The sequence below is a fragment of the Artemia sp. Qi Xiang Cuo genome, chromosome 10, assembly GCF_049724085.1.
Source record: "Artemia sp. Qi Xiang Cuo chromosome 10, ASM4972408v1, whole genome shotgun sequence".
NCBI lineage: Eukaryota > Metazoa > Arthropoda > Branchiopoda > Anostraca > Artemiidae > Artemia > Artemia sp. Qi Xiang Cuo.
Genome location: NC_142803.1, coordinates 32,980,159 through 33,003,198, shown reverse-complemented (window position 1 = coordinate 33,003,198; position 23,040 = coordinate 32,980,159). Strand labels below are relative to the sequence as shown.

The 23,040-nt window shown below is 35.1% G+C and overlaps 1 protein-coding gene across 1 annotated transcript; it reads left to right on the top strand.

Moving 5' to 3' along the window:
• The first annotated feature begins 1,090 nt into the window (after positions 1-1,090).
• Positions 1,091-22,781, top strand: LOC148947681 (uncharacterized). Its single transcript, XM_089096194.1, has 3 exons — positions 1,091-1,204; positions 4,917-5,199; positions 22,373-22,781. Exons 1-3 carry the CDS (start codon positions 1,197-1,199, stop codon positions 22,670-22,672), a joined length of 591 nt encoding a protein of 196 aa, XP_088952320.1. The 5' UTR covers positions 1,091-1,196; the 3' UTR covers positions 22,673-22,781.
• Positions 22,782-23,040: the final 259 nt, after the last annotated feature.

Below are 23,040 nucleotides of genomic sequence, written 5' to 3'. Positions count from 1 at the left end.
CCAATTGGCAGGAAATAGCCCAACCTGCCACAGTCCATGGATAGTTTAATTTTAGCATCCATGTTCATTCAATCACTTATCATTGCAGAAAGCAGACTAACAGTTTTTTATCTGATGTTAACATTATCACTTCTCGCATGTGTCCTGGATTTTAGCACAGTACCAAGTTTGGTAACAGCGCAAAGCTACGGTTCATCTAAAGGAAAAATCTGTATAGAATAAAATTAGTACCATAAGATTCCTTATTTTATGCTCCTTTTCAATATAATAGTTATTACGTCATAGATTCTTTGTTAGAAAAGTTTTTTTCCGCAGCTTCGACTCTATCTTCGTCTATGATTGCGGGCATTATTTCCCAAAATGCTATTAAAAAATTATTGTAAAAAGCAGATTGGGAAATATGATAATATGATGAATGAAACCAAGCTGCATATTAGAAAGTATGAATTTCTTTGTTTTCGTGGCTTTATTTTAGTTTTTGTATATTCCCGGGACAATATCTGGGACCAAAAGGAGGGTACATTATTAGGACAACGACTATTACGTTACAAAAAAACATGGTACTTAAGTATTAGCTGGTACACACGCTATATACTGTATAGGGAAATGCTAAAGGAAACCAGTCAAACGGGTATCTGTCAGTAGATAAATGGGTCGCAAACCGTGGTTTTTCACTGCGTTTACAATATTTAAACTATTGATTTTTGGGGTTTACGAGGGAAAAAAAGGTACCTAGGTTAGGCTACGTGTTTAATATATGCTATACTTTACCCCCACCCTTTCCCTCTAATGTGCAAATATGTAGCCCAAGTTTGTTTCTAAACTATCATATTTTCATCCTCTTTTATTTTATTTCATTAGCATTAACCAAACTTCACTTCTTGCGTGTGTACCAGCTAATACATAAGTACCAAAAGCTTATAATAAAGTTTATCTTAGTATCGAAAATTTATCTTAACCCACTCCTATCAAGAAGTCACTTACGCCTTTGTGCACTTACGCTTGTTACTATTTATATTAGTAAAAGATTTTTCGCAAACATTACCTAATGTAATGTCATCATTACTGGTTTTTCATTTAAAGGTTATTAAACTAAACTGAACAACATTTGAGAACCAAGGACGGAAGTAAGTGAAACAAATCCAATCAGTACTATATGATCGTGACTTCAGTAAAGATTATATAACGTTCACAAAATGACAAGGTAAGTGAAGCACGGTAACTGGGGTTTATGGGGGTTTTTCCGCCGTTCAATTGTTAGCTAACAAAAATTTGTTTGGGCGGCGGAAACAAAATTGTTAGCTAACAGAAATAGGGGTATAAATTTAGAATTGAGGCACCTGATAAGGAGACATGTTAAGAAAACAATTCTTCTCTTAAATATGTATAATGATCCTAGTTAACGCATCATCCAAGGGGAGAACCTTTATCATCAAGTCTTTTCTCTAAAAATCCTTCTTTTTCCAGCTTAGAAGAAAAGTTTACAAAAATCACCATGCTGAGATTTATTACTACTTCTATTTTTACCAAAATTTTAATTACTAGTAATAGTAATAGTATTGAATAGAGGTAGTACCATATCTCAGCGTGGTGGCTTTTGGAAACATGTCTCCTTGTCAGGTGCCACAATTCTAAATTTTTACCGAAATAGTTAGGTCACAATTCGCAGAAACATGATATGGGGCAGGAAATTCAAAGACAAATTCTGACCAAGATTCAAGATAGTGTTGCTGTGAGACGTGAGTTTATATCAACTTGATAATACCCAACTGACACAAAAGCTTTGAAATCCAATTAGTAGCATATTTCAAAGTGTTCATATCTTATAGAAAACAAAATATAACTATTAATGCCAGCAAGTGAAACTAAGTCACAAAACATTTTATTAATTGGCAAAGTACATTTAATTTAGGCAAAATTAAAATACCAGTGCTCAAGCTTTCCTAAAGTAACTGTTTAGTGCATTTACATAAATTATTCGATGTATAGAGGAAGTGGATCAACCTAGTAAAAAATATAATTTGATTGCATAAGTAAAAACCAACAAAGACAAAAATCTAAAAAAAAAACAAACAAACGAGACTGTGGCCAGTGAAACTTGCACTTGTGGCAGTGTTCACTGGCCACAGTCTCGTTTTTTTTTTTTTTTTTTTTGTTTTTCTCTTTGTTGGTTTTTGTCATGGCTGGCCAGTTCGGCTTAAGATCTTTCGATTATTGCATAAGTGAAATCGTTAGATTTTTGATCATATCAAATTAATGTGATAATAAGTGGCAATTTAGTTTTTCCCTATTTTTTTCAACGGAAGAATTAATTTTTCCAATGAAATTACTAGAAAAGATATTTCTAAAAAACTAGAAAGAGAAAGGAGGAAAAAGAAGAAATAGTAGTATTCATCGATTCTCTATCAATATTGTATGCATAAAACGTACACATCCTGCTTGTTTTGGAATATTTCGCATTAAACTCCCGAACAATTTCCGTCAACAAATATTTGATTTATTAGAGAAATCCTTTAACAATGGTTAGTTGGACGGCGGAAAAACGATTGTTGGGAAAAATATTCGCTAACAGTTTTCTTTTGGACGGCGGAAAAACCCCTTATGTTATTGTCTGAACGAAACATTATCGTAAAGCAGTCATTCCAAAAATTCATATTTGTTGCTTCCAATTTGACGGAGTCCCATCCTGGATGTAGCGCTAGATTATATCCATAATTTAATGAGCCTGGTCTTGGTAAGAAATAGGTACAGAAACAATACGAAGCAGAAAACAAGAATTTTGTTGGTTCTTCTAAAGCAAGAAATTTGCAATTATAGCGTAAAGTTCAGAACAGGGCGTGAACTGCACTGTTACAGCAGAACCGTTAACCATGTAGCCCTTAGATCAGTGGTTCTCAAACTGTGGTACCTGTACCCTTTGGGGGTACGCAAAACATTTTAGGGGGTACGCGGCCGGCCAACAAAAAAAAACAACAACCCTTTAACTCTAGGACTGGCCATTTTATTTATATTTAACAACCTTTATCTCTAGGACTGGCAATTTTATTTATATATTTTAGCTATAGTTTACTTAATACCGATAACTGAGAAGGGATACCTAAAATGTTTTGTGAGTAAAAAGGGGTACAGTGTCTAATTAAGTTTGAGAACCATTGCCTTAGATAATCAAGAGTACAAATTGTACATAATTTTTACAGGTTGGTATAGGGGCCCTGAGCTTATCAACTAGTCCCTGTCTACACCCCTATCTCCCTGTTCTAGTGTTATAACCTTACTCGGCCACAGATATGGTAGTCGTTGAAGGTCATTTTGCCGCCTAAAGGCAAGGATAAGTGAATGGATCCGGATTTACTTTCTGCTGTATCAGGGATGCCAATTCACCAGAACGTAGGGAGGGACAAGGATTCTTTGGTACTTATCGGTTATATAATAAACACTTGAGAATCTCGATTGCGAATGGTGCGAGCATGACACAAGAAACTGGTCAAGCAACTTCTTTGTACCAGAGAATTAGCTTTGGCTTGGTTGGAACATAAATTTCAGCTATATTTTATTTAAGTATTTAGTCGGTATTTTGGTTAGGTTGGGTCAGAATAGGTTTGTTTAGGTTACGTGTTTACTTTATGCTATGGTTTACCCCCCCCCCTAGTCTGCAAATATATAGCCCAAATTTGTTACTAAACTATTATATTTTCATCATAATTTTATTTTATTTCATTAGCTTTAACGAAACTTCACTTTTCGAGCGTTTATTATATAACCGATAAGTACCAATTCTTTTCCTACCTTTTTAACGAAGATAAAAAAAAGAAAATTTTCAAGATCTTTATGGGGGGGGGGGTAAAAATTTAGTGGTTGGCCATTTCTGGAAGAATAATACTAAACGAATGAAGTTGTGTCGAATCAAGACTGCAGAAACCTTTTTTAGCAAAGGACGTATGATGTATTACTAGATTCAATTAACGGAGAAATATATTATTATGGCTATGTGTGCGACCATCAGAGGTAGAGGGAGAGGTATATCTTAAGAAAATTGGCAATGATGTTTTTAAACAGTATAAAATAAGAAATCTAATGGTACTAGTTTTATTTGTTTATTAATTTTCCTTCAGAAGTAGTAAACCACTGAATATTTACTGGAGGGGTAATCTTAATTTCCTTTTGATTTTGCCAGTGAAAATATCAAAAAGAAGTTTGTTTTCAGAATCTAAGGGTAAGATAATAAAATGTAGAGGGCAATCAACTCCCCCTCCCCAATTAGCGCCCGTTTGCTGTTGTTGCTCTTTTTCAATAGTATTCTGAACCAAGTGTTGGTGAAAAATAAATATTAAACAGAATGCAAACAACAAAATGAGGGTTTATCAGGGGCGTAATTTGCTATCGGGCAGGGGGAAGCTGCCCCATCCCGACCTAAGTTTCCCCCCAGACCTCAGTTTGTCCCCCGCCCAGCTGAATTTGTAGCCTAGCTAGCTTAGAAGGGGGATCTTACACCAAAGCTATCGAACTTGCTGTACAGTATAGGATAATTTATGTTAAGTTATAGCGGCATAAGTAGACCTAAAGTTACTGGGATTTGGTTGAAGCCATCTAAAGAAACGAATTTAAAAATTTTTTTTTCTTATTTTTACAAGACATTATGGTACTTACGTATTATACAGCCGACACTCAAGTTTAAGCTGCGTGAAACTCGAGAACAAATCCTCATTTTTGAACATCCCTCATTTTTATTTGAAGGGAAAGAGGGGAGGGATAATTATGAAGTTTTATTTTTATGACCAGATCCAAAAATATTCCATACTATTGCAGTTATTCACGGTTGAAGGAAGGAGGGGATTCAGGCTGAAATTCTTTCCCCATCCAGGGTGTGGTGTTAATAAGTAGTGCTATTGTAGTACAGAAAGTGCTTTCTTTTTAAGAATATTATTACTGGCAGTCAGCATTGGGGCTTGTCTTTCCAATCCCATTGAATTACCTGCATCATGCCCGAGTCAGGCTTTTGTGTCTCTACAGCCTACGAAAAGATTCCCAGATTTAAGAGGAGATGTATTTCTGAATCAAGAAGATCCTAGTAGTCCTGTCATGATTACTGGAAAAGTTACAGGACTTCCTCCTGGCTTTAATGGATTTCATGTTCACATGATCGGCAACATAACGGGCGACGACTGCCTTTCTACAGGACCCCATTTCAATCCGTTTGGGGTAAGTATTGCAAAACTTGAATATTTTACTCAGGGAGAACACACTGATCCATCTCTGTCAATAAACTCGTGACAACCAATAGTAACTAAAATTCCAATAAGGTATTTCTCCCAATGTTTAAATGATTTTTGATTTCTCTTTTTTTTTAAGTTTTAGTTTTAGGCTTCACTTTCATTTGGAAAAATAACTTGATCATTTACTATTTTAAACCTATTTGTTCCTAATATCATATGTTACTCAGAGCTATTATCAATTTTGAATAGGCAGCCACCCCATCATTCCCCAATGTTTACATTCAAGTTTAAAAGCTGTTTAACCTGCAAAGAGGAGATCTATAAACCAAAAATTTGAATATTTTACTCAGGCAGAACACACTGATCCATCTTTGTCAATAAACCCTTGCCAATAGTAATGTTATTTTTAACCGATCGCATCTTTGCTGTTGTAAAAATGGGTTTTGTATTAATTATAGATTAATCAACCCGAATAGATTATTATAGTTTAATCGGGTTTTAATCCACCCGAAATTTAAAAATGTAATTATGCAAGAAATGCCACCTCCTCCTTAAAATAACCGAAAATTTTCTATTGAACAACAAGCGATGACTTTTTTTATTTGACTAATTATATTCAAATGCATTTCGCCTTTTCTATGCCCAATTATTAAGGAACACAGATTAAATATTTTCTCATTCTTCGAAGTCGACTGAGATCTTCGAATGAGGCTGAGTAAAATATTCAATCTATGAACCAAAGTTTTCCCATTAACTATAGACATCAGCGTCTTATAACGGGAATTAAGTAATAATAAAAAAGTGTTTCAACTGAAAGTAAGGAGCAAAATTAAAACCTAAACCGAACAGAAGTTGTTCCATATGAGGGGAGCTGCCCCTTCCTCTTCCTTCATCCTATATGCTAGCGTCCTAAAGTGCCTTAAAAAGAAATCTCATTTATGTCCAACGTCCCTTGTGGTTTAGGAGTCGTTCTGCTATCAACCCCAAAAACTTTACCACCTAAAATATATACCAAAAAGCGTTTTTGGTAATTATCACTTGAAGGGGAGGGGGTTCTTCATATTTATTATCCTTCAGCAACACCTCTACCCACTCCCCTTTCTTTTGTTCAGTCGACCATGTGAGTAGTATGTGGTCAATACCTTTAAGCGCCATGTACCCTCGGGGTCCCTCAATACCTTTAAGCACCATGTACCCCTGGGATCCCTCAATGACTTTAAGTGGCTAGTACTCCCATCGCATTTGGTCTGTCGAGCATCTGGTATTCCGTAATTATTCATGGTGTCGATGAAAAAATGCCACGAATACAAGCGCTGTGTACCTCCGGATGCCTACAGAGACACAAGCGCACAGTTCACCCATCATTCCTACGACACACATGGTGTTATCTCAGCTTCCGGTCATATTTCTAAAAAAAACGCTTGCCAGCTGAAATTTCTCGATGACACAATGCCATGAATTTGATTACTGATTATCAATATTCATTAATGATTATCGGTTATCGATTATTGATTGTTGATTATCGATTATTGAGTATGGAATATTGAATATCGATTTATTGATTATTAATTTTTATTATTTTTTGGAACCTAGAATTTTCTTGAACTTAGAATTTTTTTGAACTTAGCATTATTGTTAACTACAAGTATATATTGCGACATGTTTTCTGACATGTTTTCATGTTAACAGTTATATATGGTTACATGTTTTCTTTTCGAAAGACACATTTTGTCGCTTCTAAGCAATTTTTCATTGATTCTATGAAATTTATGTCTGATGTATGAGTCAAACGTGAGACCCATGATTTCATATGGTAAAAGAACGGCACGTTACTCGACTGAGTAAACAAGTCATTGATGATATTATGTTAGTAGAAATACACTTTAGGCAATCAATATATTGCTCACAAGATCACAATATATTGCTCACAAGAGCGTCACAATATCGTGACGATTTAATTGCGCAATCGAGTTCTCAATTGGAGTTGGATACATGGTAAATGCTATCAGTGACTTGTTTCCGGGAACCTTTTTTAGCATCATTCCATGGATATGCACACCACATTGATTTGAGATGCGTGCTGGACAGACATATTTTTTTGATGGTTAATGAAACATGTTTCGATTTCCAAAAATTGTAATGACTACAATCGAGCAGGTTTTCTTTTTGTAATATAATGGTCCTGTGCACACCGGTGTTCCATTACCGGGCTTGCGCATGAGTTTTTTCCCTGGGCTCCCCTCCAGGGCCCCGAGCTCACCTCCAGGGCCCTAAGCCCCCACTCCAAGGCTTCAATTATCCCCCAAAATTGTTTGCCCCTCCACCCAATGTTTTACCTTCGATTTTTTTATTTTTTGGGGACTTAGAGTTTCTTTTCCTTTTTTGGACAAGATTTTTTTGGACTTAGAATTTTTAGACTTAGAGTTTTCTTGACATAGAATTACTGAGTATCGATTATTTATTATTGGTTTATTTATTGTTGTTTAGTTGGTTATTTTTTTGGGAACCTAGAATTTCCTTGAACTTAGATGTTTTTTGAACTTAGCATTATTGTTAACTACAAGTATATATGGCGACATGTTTTCTTTTCCAACGACACATCTTTTAGCTTTTAAGTAGTTTTCCATTGATTCTATGAAATTTGTCTAAGGTATGAATCAAACATGAGACCCATGATTTCATATGTATAAGTAAAGTAAGTAAGTAAGTATGACGGCACTAGACCCTTAAGATCCAAACCGGCGGTGCTGATCTCCGTTTCGTGGCCCTTCAGCCAGGAAGTACAATGGGGGGCTGGGGGCCAGCCATCCTGTGCTTTCGCGCACCCATATGATTTCATATGGTAAAAGAACGACACGTTACTCGACTGAGTTCAACAAGTCATTGATGATATTATGTCATTAGAAATAAACTCTAGGCAATCAATATATTGCTTCTGGGGTGCTAGCCCACTGATGTTAAGCGTCACAATATCGTAACAAGTTAATTGCGCAATCGATTTCTCAATTGGAGCAGGATATATGGTAAATACTATCAGTGATTTGTTTCCGGGAACCTTTTTTGGCGTCACTCTATGAATTTGCACACCACATTGATTTGAGGTGCTTGCTGAACAGACATATTCTTTTGATGGTTAATGAAACATGTTTTGATCTCCAAAAATTATAATGATTACAATCGAGCAGGTATACTTTTTGTAATGTAAATTTCATGATTACACCGGTGTTCCATTACCAGGCTTGTGCTTGTGTTTTGTCCCTGAGCTCCCCTCCAGGGCCCTAAGTTCCCCTCCAGTGCCCTAAGTACCCACTCCAGGGCTCCAAGACACCACTCCAGGGCCCCAATGATCCCCTTCAAAATTTGTGCCCCCTCCACCCAATATTTTTGAACTTCGATTTTTTTATTTTTTAGCGGACTTAGAATTTTTTTCCTTTTTTGGACTAAGATTTTTTTTGGACTTACAATTTTGAGACATATAATTTTTTGGAACTTAGATTTTTTCATGTCTTAAACGGACATGTAATCTTTGGTGAACATTGTTTTTTGATATTTTTTTCATGCAACTGCTCTCGTGGTACTCTGTGGCTCGTCATTGAAAGTACATGGTTCATTGTTTGTTTTTGATCAATATAATTTGTGCACTGGAAGGATAAACACACAGTCTTATTTTAAGAAGTAAAGATGAAACATTTCAAGAAAGTGTATCTACGTGATAGAGTTGTCGTAGCATTGAATACTGACAAGTAAAAATACTTGAACAGCGAAACAAGCACTAATGGCGACATAATTGGAAATTTATGTGAGCTTTGTTTTGGAAGTGAGATTAAAATTCTTTGGAGGACCGAAAAAATTCAAATGTCATAGTGGTGGATATACAAGAGTAACACCTCCAGAGATGATAGCGCTTAAAGATAATGCCAGTCTAAAACTAATAGTTGATGACGATGGGCAACTTCTTGCTAGTGCTGCTGGTAACATGTTAGCCACTTTTAGATAGTATCATCATCTCTTTGGTATTACCATTTAACGGAACGTAAAAACAAGACAGGCATACTCCAGGACCAATGTCATAAATCATATCTTGTCTATGTGTCAGAATCGTTACCTATGTAAAAATTATGTGATAAAAGACATTGAAATCGAGGGTAAAATAAAAACGGAAATTGGTAGATAGCATTGCCTAGTAAATTAAAGGCAATTCAATGTAAATTAAAACATCGCTGAACGTTAATACTGTCATTGGTAGTTTACCTACAGATACCATCATTGAACAGAAAAATAGCAATGATGAAAAACTGAAAATGAAATACTTCAAGAAAGTATGTGCACATGATAGAGTTATCGTAGCATTTAATGCTGACAAATATAAATACTTGAACTACGAAACAAACATTAATAGTGACACCATTGAAAATGTTTATGGGCATTGTCATGACAGTGAGAGATTAAATTTCTTTGGACTACCGAAAAAATTCAACTTTACTGATGATGGATATGCTAGAATAATATATCCAGATATGATAGTGCTTAAAGATAGTACATGCATAAAAGTAATAGTTGACAACGAGTGTCAACTTCTTGCTTATAGCGCAGGTAACACCTTACCTCTTGATATATCCTATCGCCATCTTTCTAGTATTGGCATTCAGCGGAAGGTGAAAAGAAGACAGGCGTATTTCTTCACCAATGTCATAAAAAATATCTTATCTCAGTGCCAGAAGTGTTACCTGTGTAAAAATAATGTGATAATAGACGGTGAAATCGTAGGCAAAATAAAAAAGGGCATTGGCAGATAATATCACCAACGAAATTAATGGCAATTCAATGAAAAGGAAACCATCGGTGAACCTTAGTAGTATCATCGACTGTTTACCAACAGGTACCTTTATTGAACAGAATAATACCAATGATGAAATGCGTGATGACTGAAACCTTGAACCTTGAAGGTAGTAACTGAAACCCTGTTAAAAGTCATGTACGATCCCAAAATGAAATAAATGTCATGTCAAGAAAAATATAATTTTTTTTGGACTCAATGCATTCATTTTAATCATGACATTCTAAATGCCATTATTTCAATAAAAAATATTTTACTACATTACTTTGTTATGTTTCCATTATTTTTAGGGTACACTAGCATTTCTAACATTTAGAATGTTTATTCAAAAGTAGGAGATGCAAGAACAGATGAAAGGGGATTTGAATCGATTTAATCTGTAAAAGTGCCAAGAACTAGGAAAATGAAAGTGGGTTTTAGTCAACTTTAACTTGTAAAAGTGCCAAGAACAATGAAAATGAAAAGAGCTTTGAATTCGTTTTACATGTAAAAGTGCTAAGAAAAACTTGAAAATTAAAGGGTATTTTAATCGATTTGATCTTTAAAAGCACCAAGAACTTTCCGTAAAAGCACCAAGCTATTTTGGATGCTATTAGAATGTTATTAAGAACAAAATATCTGGCCGATGAAAAATAAAAGATGAAAAAAACTACTCTGGTCTTGGTTCTACCTTTTGGCGTAAATAGCAAGGCAATAAGTAGAGGTTCGCTTCCTCATATATGGGACAGCTTCTGTTTGTTTTAATCTTAATGTAGTCCTTACTTTATAGTCAAATAAACGAAAAAAAAATAAAAGAAGTGTACCGTAGTTGCATCTCTGATCTACAAAATCTCAAAAAACTCCTATGGTATAGGATTCACCTCTTACCGTAAATAGTTCATTCAATTTTATAGTTGAATAAGCGAAAAAATAAAAGAAACATACCGTTGTTGCATCTCTGACCTATGAAAAATCGCAAAACTTCTCTGGTTGGGATTCACCTCTTAACGTAAATAACGAGGCATTTAGTAGTCGTTCTTTCCTATGACATTAGAATATCATTAATTAAAATAAACTCTGTCCTATGAAAAATCTCAAAAACTTTTCTTGTCCTAGTTTCACCTCTTAGCGTACAGTTCTTGGTGCTTTTACAGATCAAATCATTAATGACAATTGTTGCATTTCTGACATATTAAAAGTCTCAAAACTACTCTGGTCTTGGCTTCACCTCTTAGCGTAAACAACGAGTCAATCAAGACTCGATATTTTCGATGCTATTAGAATCTTATTAAAAAAAACTCTGGTCTGTGAAAAGCAAAGATAAAAAAAATCCTCTGGCCTTGGTTCTACCTCTTAGCGTTAATAGCAAGGCAATAAGTAAAGGTTCGCTTCCTCATATATGGAACAACTTCTGTTTATTTTAGTCTTAATGTAGGTCCTTACTTTATAGTTGAATAAACGAAAAATTAAAGAACCTGTCAAGTTCTTTTTAAAATATAAGAAGTTGCATCACTGACCTATGAAAAATCTCAAAACTCCTCAGGTATGGGATTCATCTCTTAACGTAAATAGTGAGGTATTCAATAGTAGTTCTTTCCCATGATATTAGAATATCATGAAACCAAGACGAGAGTAGTTTTGAGATTTTTAATAGGTCAGAAATGCAACAATGGGTCATTTCTTTTATTTTTTTCTTTTATTCAACTATAAAGTAAGGAGCTACATTGAGACTAAAAACAAACAGGAATTGTTCCGTATATGAGGAAGCAAACCTCTACTTATTGCCTCGCTGTTTACTCTAAGAGGTGAATCGAAGGAAAAAAGGATTTTTTTTCAGATTTTAATAGATTAGAATTTATTTTTCTTAATGGCATTTTAATAGCATCGAAAAGAACGACTATTGATTGCCTCCTTGTTTACGCTAAGGGGTGAAACCAAGACCAGAGGAAACTCTTAGATTTTTCGTAATCCAGAGTTTATTTTTCTTAATGACATTCAAATAGAATGGCAAAGAACGAGTATTGAATGCCTCGCTTTTTACGCTAAGAGGTCATACTATGACCAGAGGAGTTTTTGAGATTTTTCATAGGTCATGAGTTTCTTTTCTTAATGACATTCTAAAGCATTGAAAAGGACGACTTTTGACTGCCCCACTGTTTACAATAAGAGATGAAACCAAGACCAGAGGAGTCTTTGGAGATTTTTCATAGGTTAGATATGCAACAATGGGACACTTCTTTTATTTTTTGTTTATTCAACTATAAGTAAGGAGCTACATTAAGACTAAAAACGAACAGAACTTGTTCCCTATATGAGGAAGCAAAACTTTACTTATTCCATCGATGTTTACGCTAAGAGGTGAAACCGCGACCAGAGGAGTTTAATGAGATTTTTTTAGTCCAGAGTTTATTTTTTAATGACATTCTAATAGCATGGAAAAGAACGACTATTGAATAGCCGGCTGTTTACGCCTAGGGGTGAAACCAAGACCAGAGTATTTTTTGGGGATTTTTCTTTGGCCAGAGTTTATTTTTCCTTTTGACATTCTAATACCATGGGAAAGATCGATTATTTTTGTTTTTTTTTGTTTTGACCAGGGCACTTTGTATCGAAGGAAATGTCGTAGAAACTTCAAAAAGGGGTCATTCGATTGGTAATTGAAAGCGCTAGTGCCCTTTTCAATATTCGAAAGTTATTAGAGGGCAACAAACTCCCCTCCCACGCCCACCATTTCCCCAAACATTCAATCAAGGTATTGAGATAGCCATTTTGTCCAACGTAGTCGAAAGATCCGAACATTATGTCTTTGAGGATGAAACCCCCCCTTCCCCCAGCACTCAAGTCAAGGGTTGTAAGTTATGCCCTGGGGCCATTTAAGGTTTATATAGAAAGGGTAATCCTATGCACTTCGAAGGGGGATCTTTGGACTGTTAATCAGAATTTATATTGCCCTTTTTGAGATTCAGAGTGATCGGAGGATGGGTACCGCCCCCCCCCACACACACACATACACCTCGTATTTCCCTGAAATGCACCTGATAGACATTTTGAGATGGCCATTTGTTATCGTAGAAACTTAAAAAAAGCTCATTCGATTGAAAATTGAAAGCCCTAGTGCCCTTTTTAATTGTCAAAATTGATTGGAGGGCAACTATCCACCCTCCCAAACCCACCGTTTCCCCAAACACATATAATCAAAATTTTGAGGTAGCATTTTTTTCAACGTAATTGAAAGGTCCGACAATTGTGTCTTTAAGGCTGACAACCCTCAATAGCACTCAGGGCAGAGGGTGGATACCCCCCCCCCCGCGCAAATCTCTTATTTTCTCGAAAAGCATGTGATAGAATGTTTGAGATGGCCATTTTTGTCGTAGAAACTTCGAAAAGAGCTCATTCGGTTGAAAATTGAAAGGGATAGTGCTCTTTTTAAATTCGAAAGTGATTTGAGGGCAAATAACCCCCTCACACGCCCACCAGTTGCGCAAACACATCCAATCATAATTTTGAGATAGCCATTTTGTACAACTTAGTTGAAAAGTCAAAAAATTATGTCTTTGATGTTGATAACTCCTCTAGCGCCCTCAGGACAAGGGTCGTGAGTTATGCCCGGGGGCATATAAGGTATATATAGAACAGGTGATCGTGTAAGCTTTGGAGGGGGGTCATTGGATTGGTAATCAAAAGTTCCATTGCACTTTTTATGATTCAGAGTGATTAAAGGGTGGATAACCACTCCAACGCCTTATATTTTCCCGAAATCCATCTCGAAAGGTCCGGAAATTATGTCTTTGATGTTGACAGCCTCCTCCCCCCGTTAAGAGGTGAAACAAAGACCAGAGGAGTATTTTTTTATTTCTCGTAGGCCAGAGTTTATTTTTCTTAATGACATTCTAATGGTAAGAAAAAGAACAACTATTGAATGCCTCACTGTTTACACTAAGAGATTAAACCAAGACCAGAGGAGTCTATCTTTTTAAATTTTTCATAGACCAGAGTATATTTTTTTTAATGACATTCTAGTAGCATGGAAAAGAACAACTATTGCATACTTCCCTGTTTATGCTAAGAGGTGAAACCAAGATCAGACGAAATTTTGAAATGTTTCATAGGTCAATGTTTTTTTCTTAATGACGTTCTCGTAGCATGGAAAAGAACGAGTATTGAATGCCTCGCTGTTTACACTAAGAGATGAGACCAAGACCGGAGGAGACCAGAGGTCCTCAGTATAAAGTAAAGACCTACATTAAGATTAAAAAGGAACAAAATTTGTTCCGTATTTGAGGAAGCAAACCTCTACGTATTGCCTCGCTGTTTACACTAAGAGGTGAAATTAAGACCAGAGGAGTCTTTTTTTAGATTTTTCATAGACTAGAGTTTATTTTTCTTAATGACATTCTAGTAGCATGGAACAGAGTAACTATTGAATGCCTCTCTGTTTAGTCGAAGAGGTGAAACCAAGATCAGACGAAATTTTGGACGAAATTTGAAAAATATCAGAAAACTCATCTGGTCTTGGTTTAGTTTATAGTTGAATAAATGAAGTGCCCCATTGGTTCATCTGTGACATAGGAAAAATCTCAAAAAGTCGTCCGGTCTTGTTTTCCCCTCTTAGCTTCAACAGTAAGACATTCAATAGTTGTTCTTTTCCATATTATTAGAATGTCAATAAGAAAAACAAAATCTGGTCTAGTCTATGAACAGTCTAAAAAAGAACTCCTCTGGTCCTGGATTCACCTCTTAGTGTAAACTGCTAGGCATTCAATAGTCGTTCTCTTCCATGCTATTAGAATGTCATTAAGAAAAATAAACTCTGGTCTGGTCTAAGAAAAATCTAAAAAAAATTCTCTGGTCCTGTTTTCACCTCTTAGCGTAAACACCGAGGCATTCAGTAGTCGTTCTTTTCCTTGCTATTAGAATGTCATTAAGAAAAATAAAACTCTGGCCTATGAAGAATTAAAAAAAACTCCTCTGGTCTTGGTTTGACCTCTTAGCGTATACAGCAAAGCAAGAAGTAAAGGTTTGCTTCCTTATATACGGAACAACTTTTGTTATTTTTCAGTCTTAATCTAGGTCCTTTCTTTATTGTTGAAGAAACAAAAAATAAAAGAATTGTCCCGTTGTTGCATCTCTGGCCTATTTAAAAACGCAAAATCTTTTCGGAACTTGGTTTCACTTCTCAGCTTGTACAGCGATGCATTCAATAGCCATTCTTTCCCATGGTATTAGAATGTCATTAAGAAAAATAAAAATCTAGCTTATGAAAAAGAAAAATCATCTGTGGGCTATAACAAATCTCAATAAACTTCTCTGGTCTTGGTTTCACCTCTTAGCGTAAACAGCGGTGCAATAAGTAAAGGTTTGCTTCCTCATATACGGAACAACTTCTGTTCGTTTTTAGTCTTAATATAGCTTCTTACTTATAGATGAATAAACAAAAAATAAAAGAAATGTCCCATTGTTCCATCTTTGACCTATGAAAATTTTCAAAAAAAACCTCTGGTCTTGGTCTCATTTCTTAACATTAATAGCAAGACATTCGATAGTCGTTCTTTTCCTTGCTATTTTAATGTCATTAAGAAAATAAACTCTGACCTATGAAAAATCTAAAAAAAAATCATCTGGTCTTGATTTCACCTCTTAGCGTAAACAGCGAGGTATTCAATAGCCGTTTTTTCCATGCTATTAGAGTGTCCTTCCTCTGGTATTAGAATATCATTAAGAAAAATAAATTTTGGCCAGGAAAAATCTCAAAATTTCTTCTGATCTTGGTTTCACCTCTCACCGTAAACAGGGATGCACTCAACAGTTGTTTTTTTTTCATGCTGCTAGAATGTAATTAAATTAAATAAGCTCTGGTCTATGTAGAATCTAAAAAAAATACTTCTCTGGCCTTGGTCTCATCTCTTAGCGTAAACAGTGAGGCATTCACTAGTAGTTCTTTTCCTTGCTATTAGAATGTCATTAAAAAAAAATAAACTCTTGGCTTTGAAAAATCTATAAAAAAAAACTCCTCTGTTTTTGGCGTCACTTCGTTGTGTAAACAGCGAGGCATTATGTATAGGTTTGCTTTATCAAACACGGAACAACTTCTGTTCGTTTTTAGTCTGAATATAGGTCCTTATTTTATAGCTGAATAAGCAAAAAAATAAAAGAAGTATCCCGTTGTTGCATCTCTGATCTATGACAAGTCTCAAAACTTCTCCGGTCTGGGTTTCACCTCTTAACGTAGAAAAGCGAGGCATTCAATAGTCGTTTCTTCCAATGGTATTAGAATATCATTAAGTAAAAATAAATTTTGGCCTATACAAAAATCTAAAAAACTCCTCTGATCCTGGTTTTACCTCTTAGCGTACTGTTGTTGGTACTTTTACAGATTTAATCGACTAAAATCCTTTTTTATTTTCAAGTTTTTTTTTGGCACTTTTATATGTAAAACCAAATAAACCTCGTTTCATTTTCATTGTACTTGGTACTTTTACAGATAAAAATTGATTAAAACCCATTTTATTTTCCCAGTTCTTGATACTTTAAATGATCAAACTGATTCAATTCCCCTTTCATCTGTTCTTGCACCTCCGATTTTTGAATAAACAGTCTAAACGTTGGAGTCGCTAGTGTACCCTAAAAATTATGGAAACATAACAAAGTAGTGTAATAAAATATTTTTTATTGAAATAACGGCATGCAGAATGTCATCATAGAAATGAATGAATTGAATCCATTCCAGAAAATAATTCATTATATTTCCTCTTGGGTCGTATGCGACTCTTAACAAGGTTTCAGTTACAATCTAATCACACATTTCTTCATTGGTATTATTTTGTTTAATGATCGTGTCTGTTGTTAAACAATCGATGATACTAGTAAGGTTCATCGATGCTTTGCTTTTAATTGAATTGCCATTAATTTCCTTGGTGTTATTATCAGCCAATGCCCTTTTTATTTTGCCTGCGATTTCACTGTCAATTAGCACATTACTTATACACAGGTAACACTACTGGCACTTAGACAAGATATGTTTTATGACATTGGTGCAGCATTACGCCCGTCTATTTTTCAAATTCCGTTGAATACTAATACCCGAAAAATGGGGATTTATCAAGAAGTAACGTTTTACCTGTGTCGTGAGCAAGACGTTGGCCCTTGTTTTCAACTACTACTTTTATGCATGCATTATCTTTTAGCACTATCATCTCTGGATATTTTATTCTAGTATATCTACTATCAGTAATGATGGATTTTTTTGTTAGTTCAAAGAAACTTAATCTTTCACTTTCATGACATTGCTCACGTACATTTCCAATGGTGCCACCATTAGTGCTTGTTTCATAGTTCAAATATTTATCTTTGTCAGCATTCAATGCTACGATAACTCTATTTTGTGCACATACTTTCTTGAAGTATTTTATCTTTACTTTTCATCATTGATATTATTCTTTTCAGTGATGGTGTCTGTTGGTAAACTACTAATGATAGTATTAACGTTAAGCGATGCTTTGCTTTTCATTGAATTGTTTTTAATTTCCTTGGCGATGTTATATAGCAATGTCCTTTTTATTTTACCCTCGATTTCACTGTCTATTATCACATTATTTTTACATAGGTAACAGTTCCAAAACATAGACAAGATATGATCTATGACATCGATGCTGGAGTACGCCTGTCTTGTTTTTACGTTCCACTGAATGGTAATACAAAAAAGATGGTTATATGATTTAATAACGGGTAACGTATTACCAGCAGAATTAATAAGAAGTTGGCCCTCGTCATAAACTATTAGTTTCAGGCTTGTATCATCTTTAAGCACTCTCATCTCTGGAAATTTTACTCTGGTATATCCACCACTATGACATTTGATTGTTTTCTATTCTCGAAAGAAATTTAATCTCTCACTGCGACAATAACGCTCACATATATTTCCAATGATGTCACCATTGGTGCTTGTTTCGTAATTCTAATTTTATTCTTGTCAGCATTCAATGCTACGACAACTCTATCATGTAGATACTCTTTCTTGAAATATGTCATCTTATCTTTTTAAAATAAGAAGCATGCGTTTATCCTTCCAGTGCACAATTAATATTGATCGAAAACACAATGAACAATGTTCTGTCGATGACCAGCCGCAAAGTACCACGGGGGCAGTTGCATGAAAAACCCCAAAAAATTCTAATTTTTTAAAAATTTGAAGTTCCAATAAAATTGTGTGCTATAAAATTCTAAGTACCAAAAAATTCTAGATGACAAAAAAAAACAAAAATTCAATAATGAATAATCCATAACGAACAATCGATAATTAATAATTGATAATCAATAATCAATAATCGATAATCAATAATCAATTCATGGCATTCTTTCATCGAGAAATAACAATTGGCAAGGGTTTCCTGGAAATACCACCGGAAGCTGAGATAACACCATGTTTGTTATACGTATGATGGGTGTACTCTGCACTTGTATCTGTGTGGGCATCAGGGGGTACATAGCGCTTGTATTCTTGGCATTTTTCATCGACAACATGAATGATTACGTAATACCAGATACTCGACAGACCAGATGCAATAGGAATACTGGTCGCTTGTCATTGGGGGTACCTGGGGATACATGGCGCTTACAGGTATTGAGAGACCCTGGGAGTATATGGCGCTTAAAGATATTGAGCCCATACTACTCATGTGAATGATATAATTTTTGTTGCACTCAAACATTTTGTTTCAATAAAAGTGGAAAACAAACTATTATATGCTAAGTCCAAATACATCCCTAGGCCCCACGGAGGGTAATTTTCATACCCCATCCGTGTTAATGTTCTAAATGCAGGTTCAACATGCCAGTTCAAAATGTAGGGTCTATTATACAGTTTTTGAGGCTTCAGTATGAAAGGGTATCTACATACCTCGGTAAAACAGAAGTCGGTGCTTGGGTACCCGGCTAGTGCTTCAATGGATCTAAAATAAAGACAACAAATTGCTAATTTTGGCATCCGAGAAATACAAAAGTATTTAAAATCAGGTATGCTCGTTGCTAATTTCGGTAATCATGAAAATCTATAAAGTAATGTGGATTAACATGATAGTATGTTTAATGGATTCCGACAGCATAATTACGAGTTGAAACAGTTTTGCTGGGGAAAAATAATTCTGCTATAGATTAAAATAGAAATCGAATCTCTGTTGATATACTATCTCCCCCCTTTTCCACCTAAGACGCAATAATATCAAGCCATCAGAACAAGACATTTGTATGCACTATAAAGTATCTGTGGCTGCTCTAACCATGGAAAATGCTAAAAAAAAAATTATCACACCTCTCAGAGCCCAACTAAAAAAAAAATTCAGAACTGAAAGCCAACTTAGTAGGTTTTCTAGGATAGAGGAATTAGCAAGTTGCCATCCCCACTTTAGATGCCTTTGGGTCCCTAAATTAACGAAATGCTATTCCGATTTTGGATCCCAAAGAACATCAGCTTGGGTATCGAAGACCCAATTTCATAGAAAACCTACCTATGATGTTTATTTATTCAAATTTGATAATTATTAGCTTATTTTACACTTCTTGGATTATAAGAAGCGTTACCATTTTCGTTTAGAGGTGGACGGGTATAACGATTACGGGTACCACTCCAACCATGACACACACAAAACCTGTCAATTGACAGACATGGTGCTGAAATCGTGTGAAAAATCGATATAAGTTGCTATGGGTATTCGATTTGCTTTTATTTTGTATGTGTCGTTAGAATATTAGATTTTAAAAAAGTCGATAAGCATGATATTTTTAGATCCTCGTGTGTAACATCCTAAATAATGTTGATAGACATTTCTTGATATTTTTCTTACAATGATCAAGAATCATGTCATCAACGTATTTCAATATACCATAAAAAGACTAAATTCTGCCAGAAAAAAAAGTATATCTGACTTGTTAAAGTAGTTTGTGTTAATCCGTTAGCTCTTGGCAAAATTCATATGGCAAACTACTTCTCTATCCACTTGAATGGGGGAAAAGGATGAAATAATATCTGTTAAGCGGGGTCTATCCAAAATTCACGAAGGAGCTCTTCAACTAATATATTGTTGCTAAACAGGTTACAGGCATTCCCAAGGTCCATTAATATCAATTGAAAAAGTAATATTAAGGGGACTCAACACCATAAAGAATCAACCTATCTCGTTCATAACAAACTTTTTTAGTTTGTGTAGCCAAAGTATTTAGGATTGATTTTAGTCTATTTAGTCTTCCCATAACTTGTAGAGCTTGGATAAGCGATCCGAATAAACCGACACCAACAGCTAGAAACCGACACCTACTTTCCCTAAAACCTTAGAAAAACCCTGTAACTTTTCTTATTTTGTGCCAGAGATAGAGATATTCAGTTTTAGTGACACTTGTATCATTAAAAAGTGTGATTTTTTTCGATAAAAGGGAGCAGAATTTTCTTTTCAAAATATAGGAAAGGCTAGCCCTTAAAAATATTTTCACCTACCTGTTAGGAAAATGACAAAAATGACCTCAAAAGAAGTGCTATTTGATCAATTTGGCAGCTCTGAAAGTTTCTTGTGGTGCAACCCGCTTTGACTGAAAACTTTACCGAAAAAATTTCTCCAATAAAATTTTATTTTCAAACTAAAAACACCCAGTAGGTTTCAATGATAAGTAGTCTCCTGGGAGAATTTGCTAATGGCAGCTTTGTCTTTGAGACAGTCAGGTGGCATTAATGCTCATAAAATGTTATTTAAGGTTTCGAATCCTCTTAAGGTAATCTGCTTTGTACAGTCAAAACTAAATTTACCACCTTTCTTTGGAATTTGTAAAATGAACACTTGTTTCCAATGTTTTGGAGACACACCAGTAAACATAGTTTTATTAAAAATCCTTGAATCTGATGGAAATTTTATCTGAAAGGCTTTAATTTGTTCAACAGGTGTATCAACAGGTAAGACAATAAATGCCAACTCTCTTTAATTTGGCTATAAATATTTGTGTAACGAGATTAGTGGCACTAGTCAGCGATCATAGGCTAACAGTCGTATGTATCTAGTCTTGCTTTTTCACATCATTTGTCCAGAGTTTAAAAATTTGTTTTTTTAAAGAAACATTTGAATGGAAAAACTTCTCGATAAACGCTGAATTAGAAATAATAACTATTTGTCAGATTCAAGTGAACAATAAGTTCTAATATCGAGACAAATTTTGGATATTGCAAAAAGAGACAGAGACTTCTAAAACATGATGTAAAGTCGAAGTAAAAACTACAGTATTAAAATCACCACCATCAAAAACCTTAATTTGGAAGTTTACACTTTGTTTTACAAATCCCTAATTCGGAAGTTTTTTTGGAAGTGCTGAATTTCTATTTTTTGACTACATATTTATTCCGCTTGTCGCCCCATTATGCGTTCCTGAGAATTGTTAGCAAACAAATTTTGTTGATAAACACTTTTGTTTCTAACATTGTCAAATTTATTGCTAACATTGTTAGTTACATTTGTTAGTTACGAGTAACGCAATTGTCAGACATAATATAATAATGGAACGGTTGAATAACCCCAACCTTCAGCATAGGAGCAACTGCAAGTTTTGTGTCGTTCACTCTTTTATCTCTCTAGCTACTACGAATAGTAATATCTATGTTTATTATTTAGGTTTTACCAAGTTTATTTTCCAAAAACTACAAAAGCGCAAAATTTACTTTCTAAAAACGAAGTTTTTCTGATGGAAATAAAGAGCAAAGTTAAAAATTAGCACGAGTAAGAATTATTGCTCCACAGCCTGCGCAAAATATAGCTTATCTGTAAAACTAATACAAATAAACCGACCGACGATATTCCCTTGTGTTTGAAGGATTATGCAAAACCATTGCTATACTGGAAACATAAAACAATGCAAGACTGTACAATGAAAACACAAGCGCTTTAGGACATTTGCATGGTTAATAAACAAAGCGTTCTTGTTTCTTACGCGATCTTTACTTCGCTACTTAGGTGAAAAAATAATACTTTGATTTTTTTTTTAATTAATTAAAATTATAAGCCAGAATAGGCGTTCCATCCACGGAGTAAGCTCTGGCGTCACTTGCAATTGCGACTAAGATTCCCGTGGTGAAAGGCTGGAAAGTATTAATACAGCCCCCTGGTAGCCTAATGGTACACTCACTCTCTTTTAGCGATAGATGATTGAAGTTCAATACTCGCTGTGGTAGCAAACTAATGTGTACTAATAACGAGAAGTGTCTTTCTAAATAGCCTATTTTTGTCACTGTTAAATCTAAATCTTCCTTCAGTTTGGATTAGCATTCTAGTCACGATTATGCATTAGTTTAAACTGCATCTTTTCCTCCTAGGAAGCACATGGTGGTCCAGATGATACCAAGCGCCATGCCGGTGATCTTGGAAACATTCAGTTTGTCGAAGAACCAACTGAAGAAGCTGCAGTAGCAAGAATTAATATCGAAGATTCGGAAATATCCCTATGCGGAGAAAGAAATGTTATTGGACGGGCAATTGTTGTCCACGCTGGACCAGATGATCTAGGTCGAGGTCGGAATGAGGAAAGTCAGAAAACTGGAAACGCCGGGCCAAGAGCTGGATGTGGAATTGTTGAAGAAACTGAAGGTCTTTTGGATTCCAGTGAAATTTTCTAGTGCAACAAAGTCTACCATGTTCACGTTAAAAACACTTTGTAGCATAAGACTGAACAATGACTATTTTATATATTTTGTATAAAAAAAATAAATCAAAAGTATCTTGTCACCAAGGAGCTCCGGTAGTAACATATATTATAGGCATTATCACCGTCTGAGGGGGAAGATGCTGATGCCCCCTAATTATTGTCATCGCACCTGCTTATCATAATGGGATTCGAATTGATAGCCAAAATTCGCTATCTAATAGTTCATAGTAACCAACTGTAAGTAAGCAGTGACTCGTGTTAATGGTAAACGTAACCCACCGGAAGCCACGAGCCTGATAAAATTGGCCTGATTTTCGAAAAGGAGGAAAACGCCCCCAA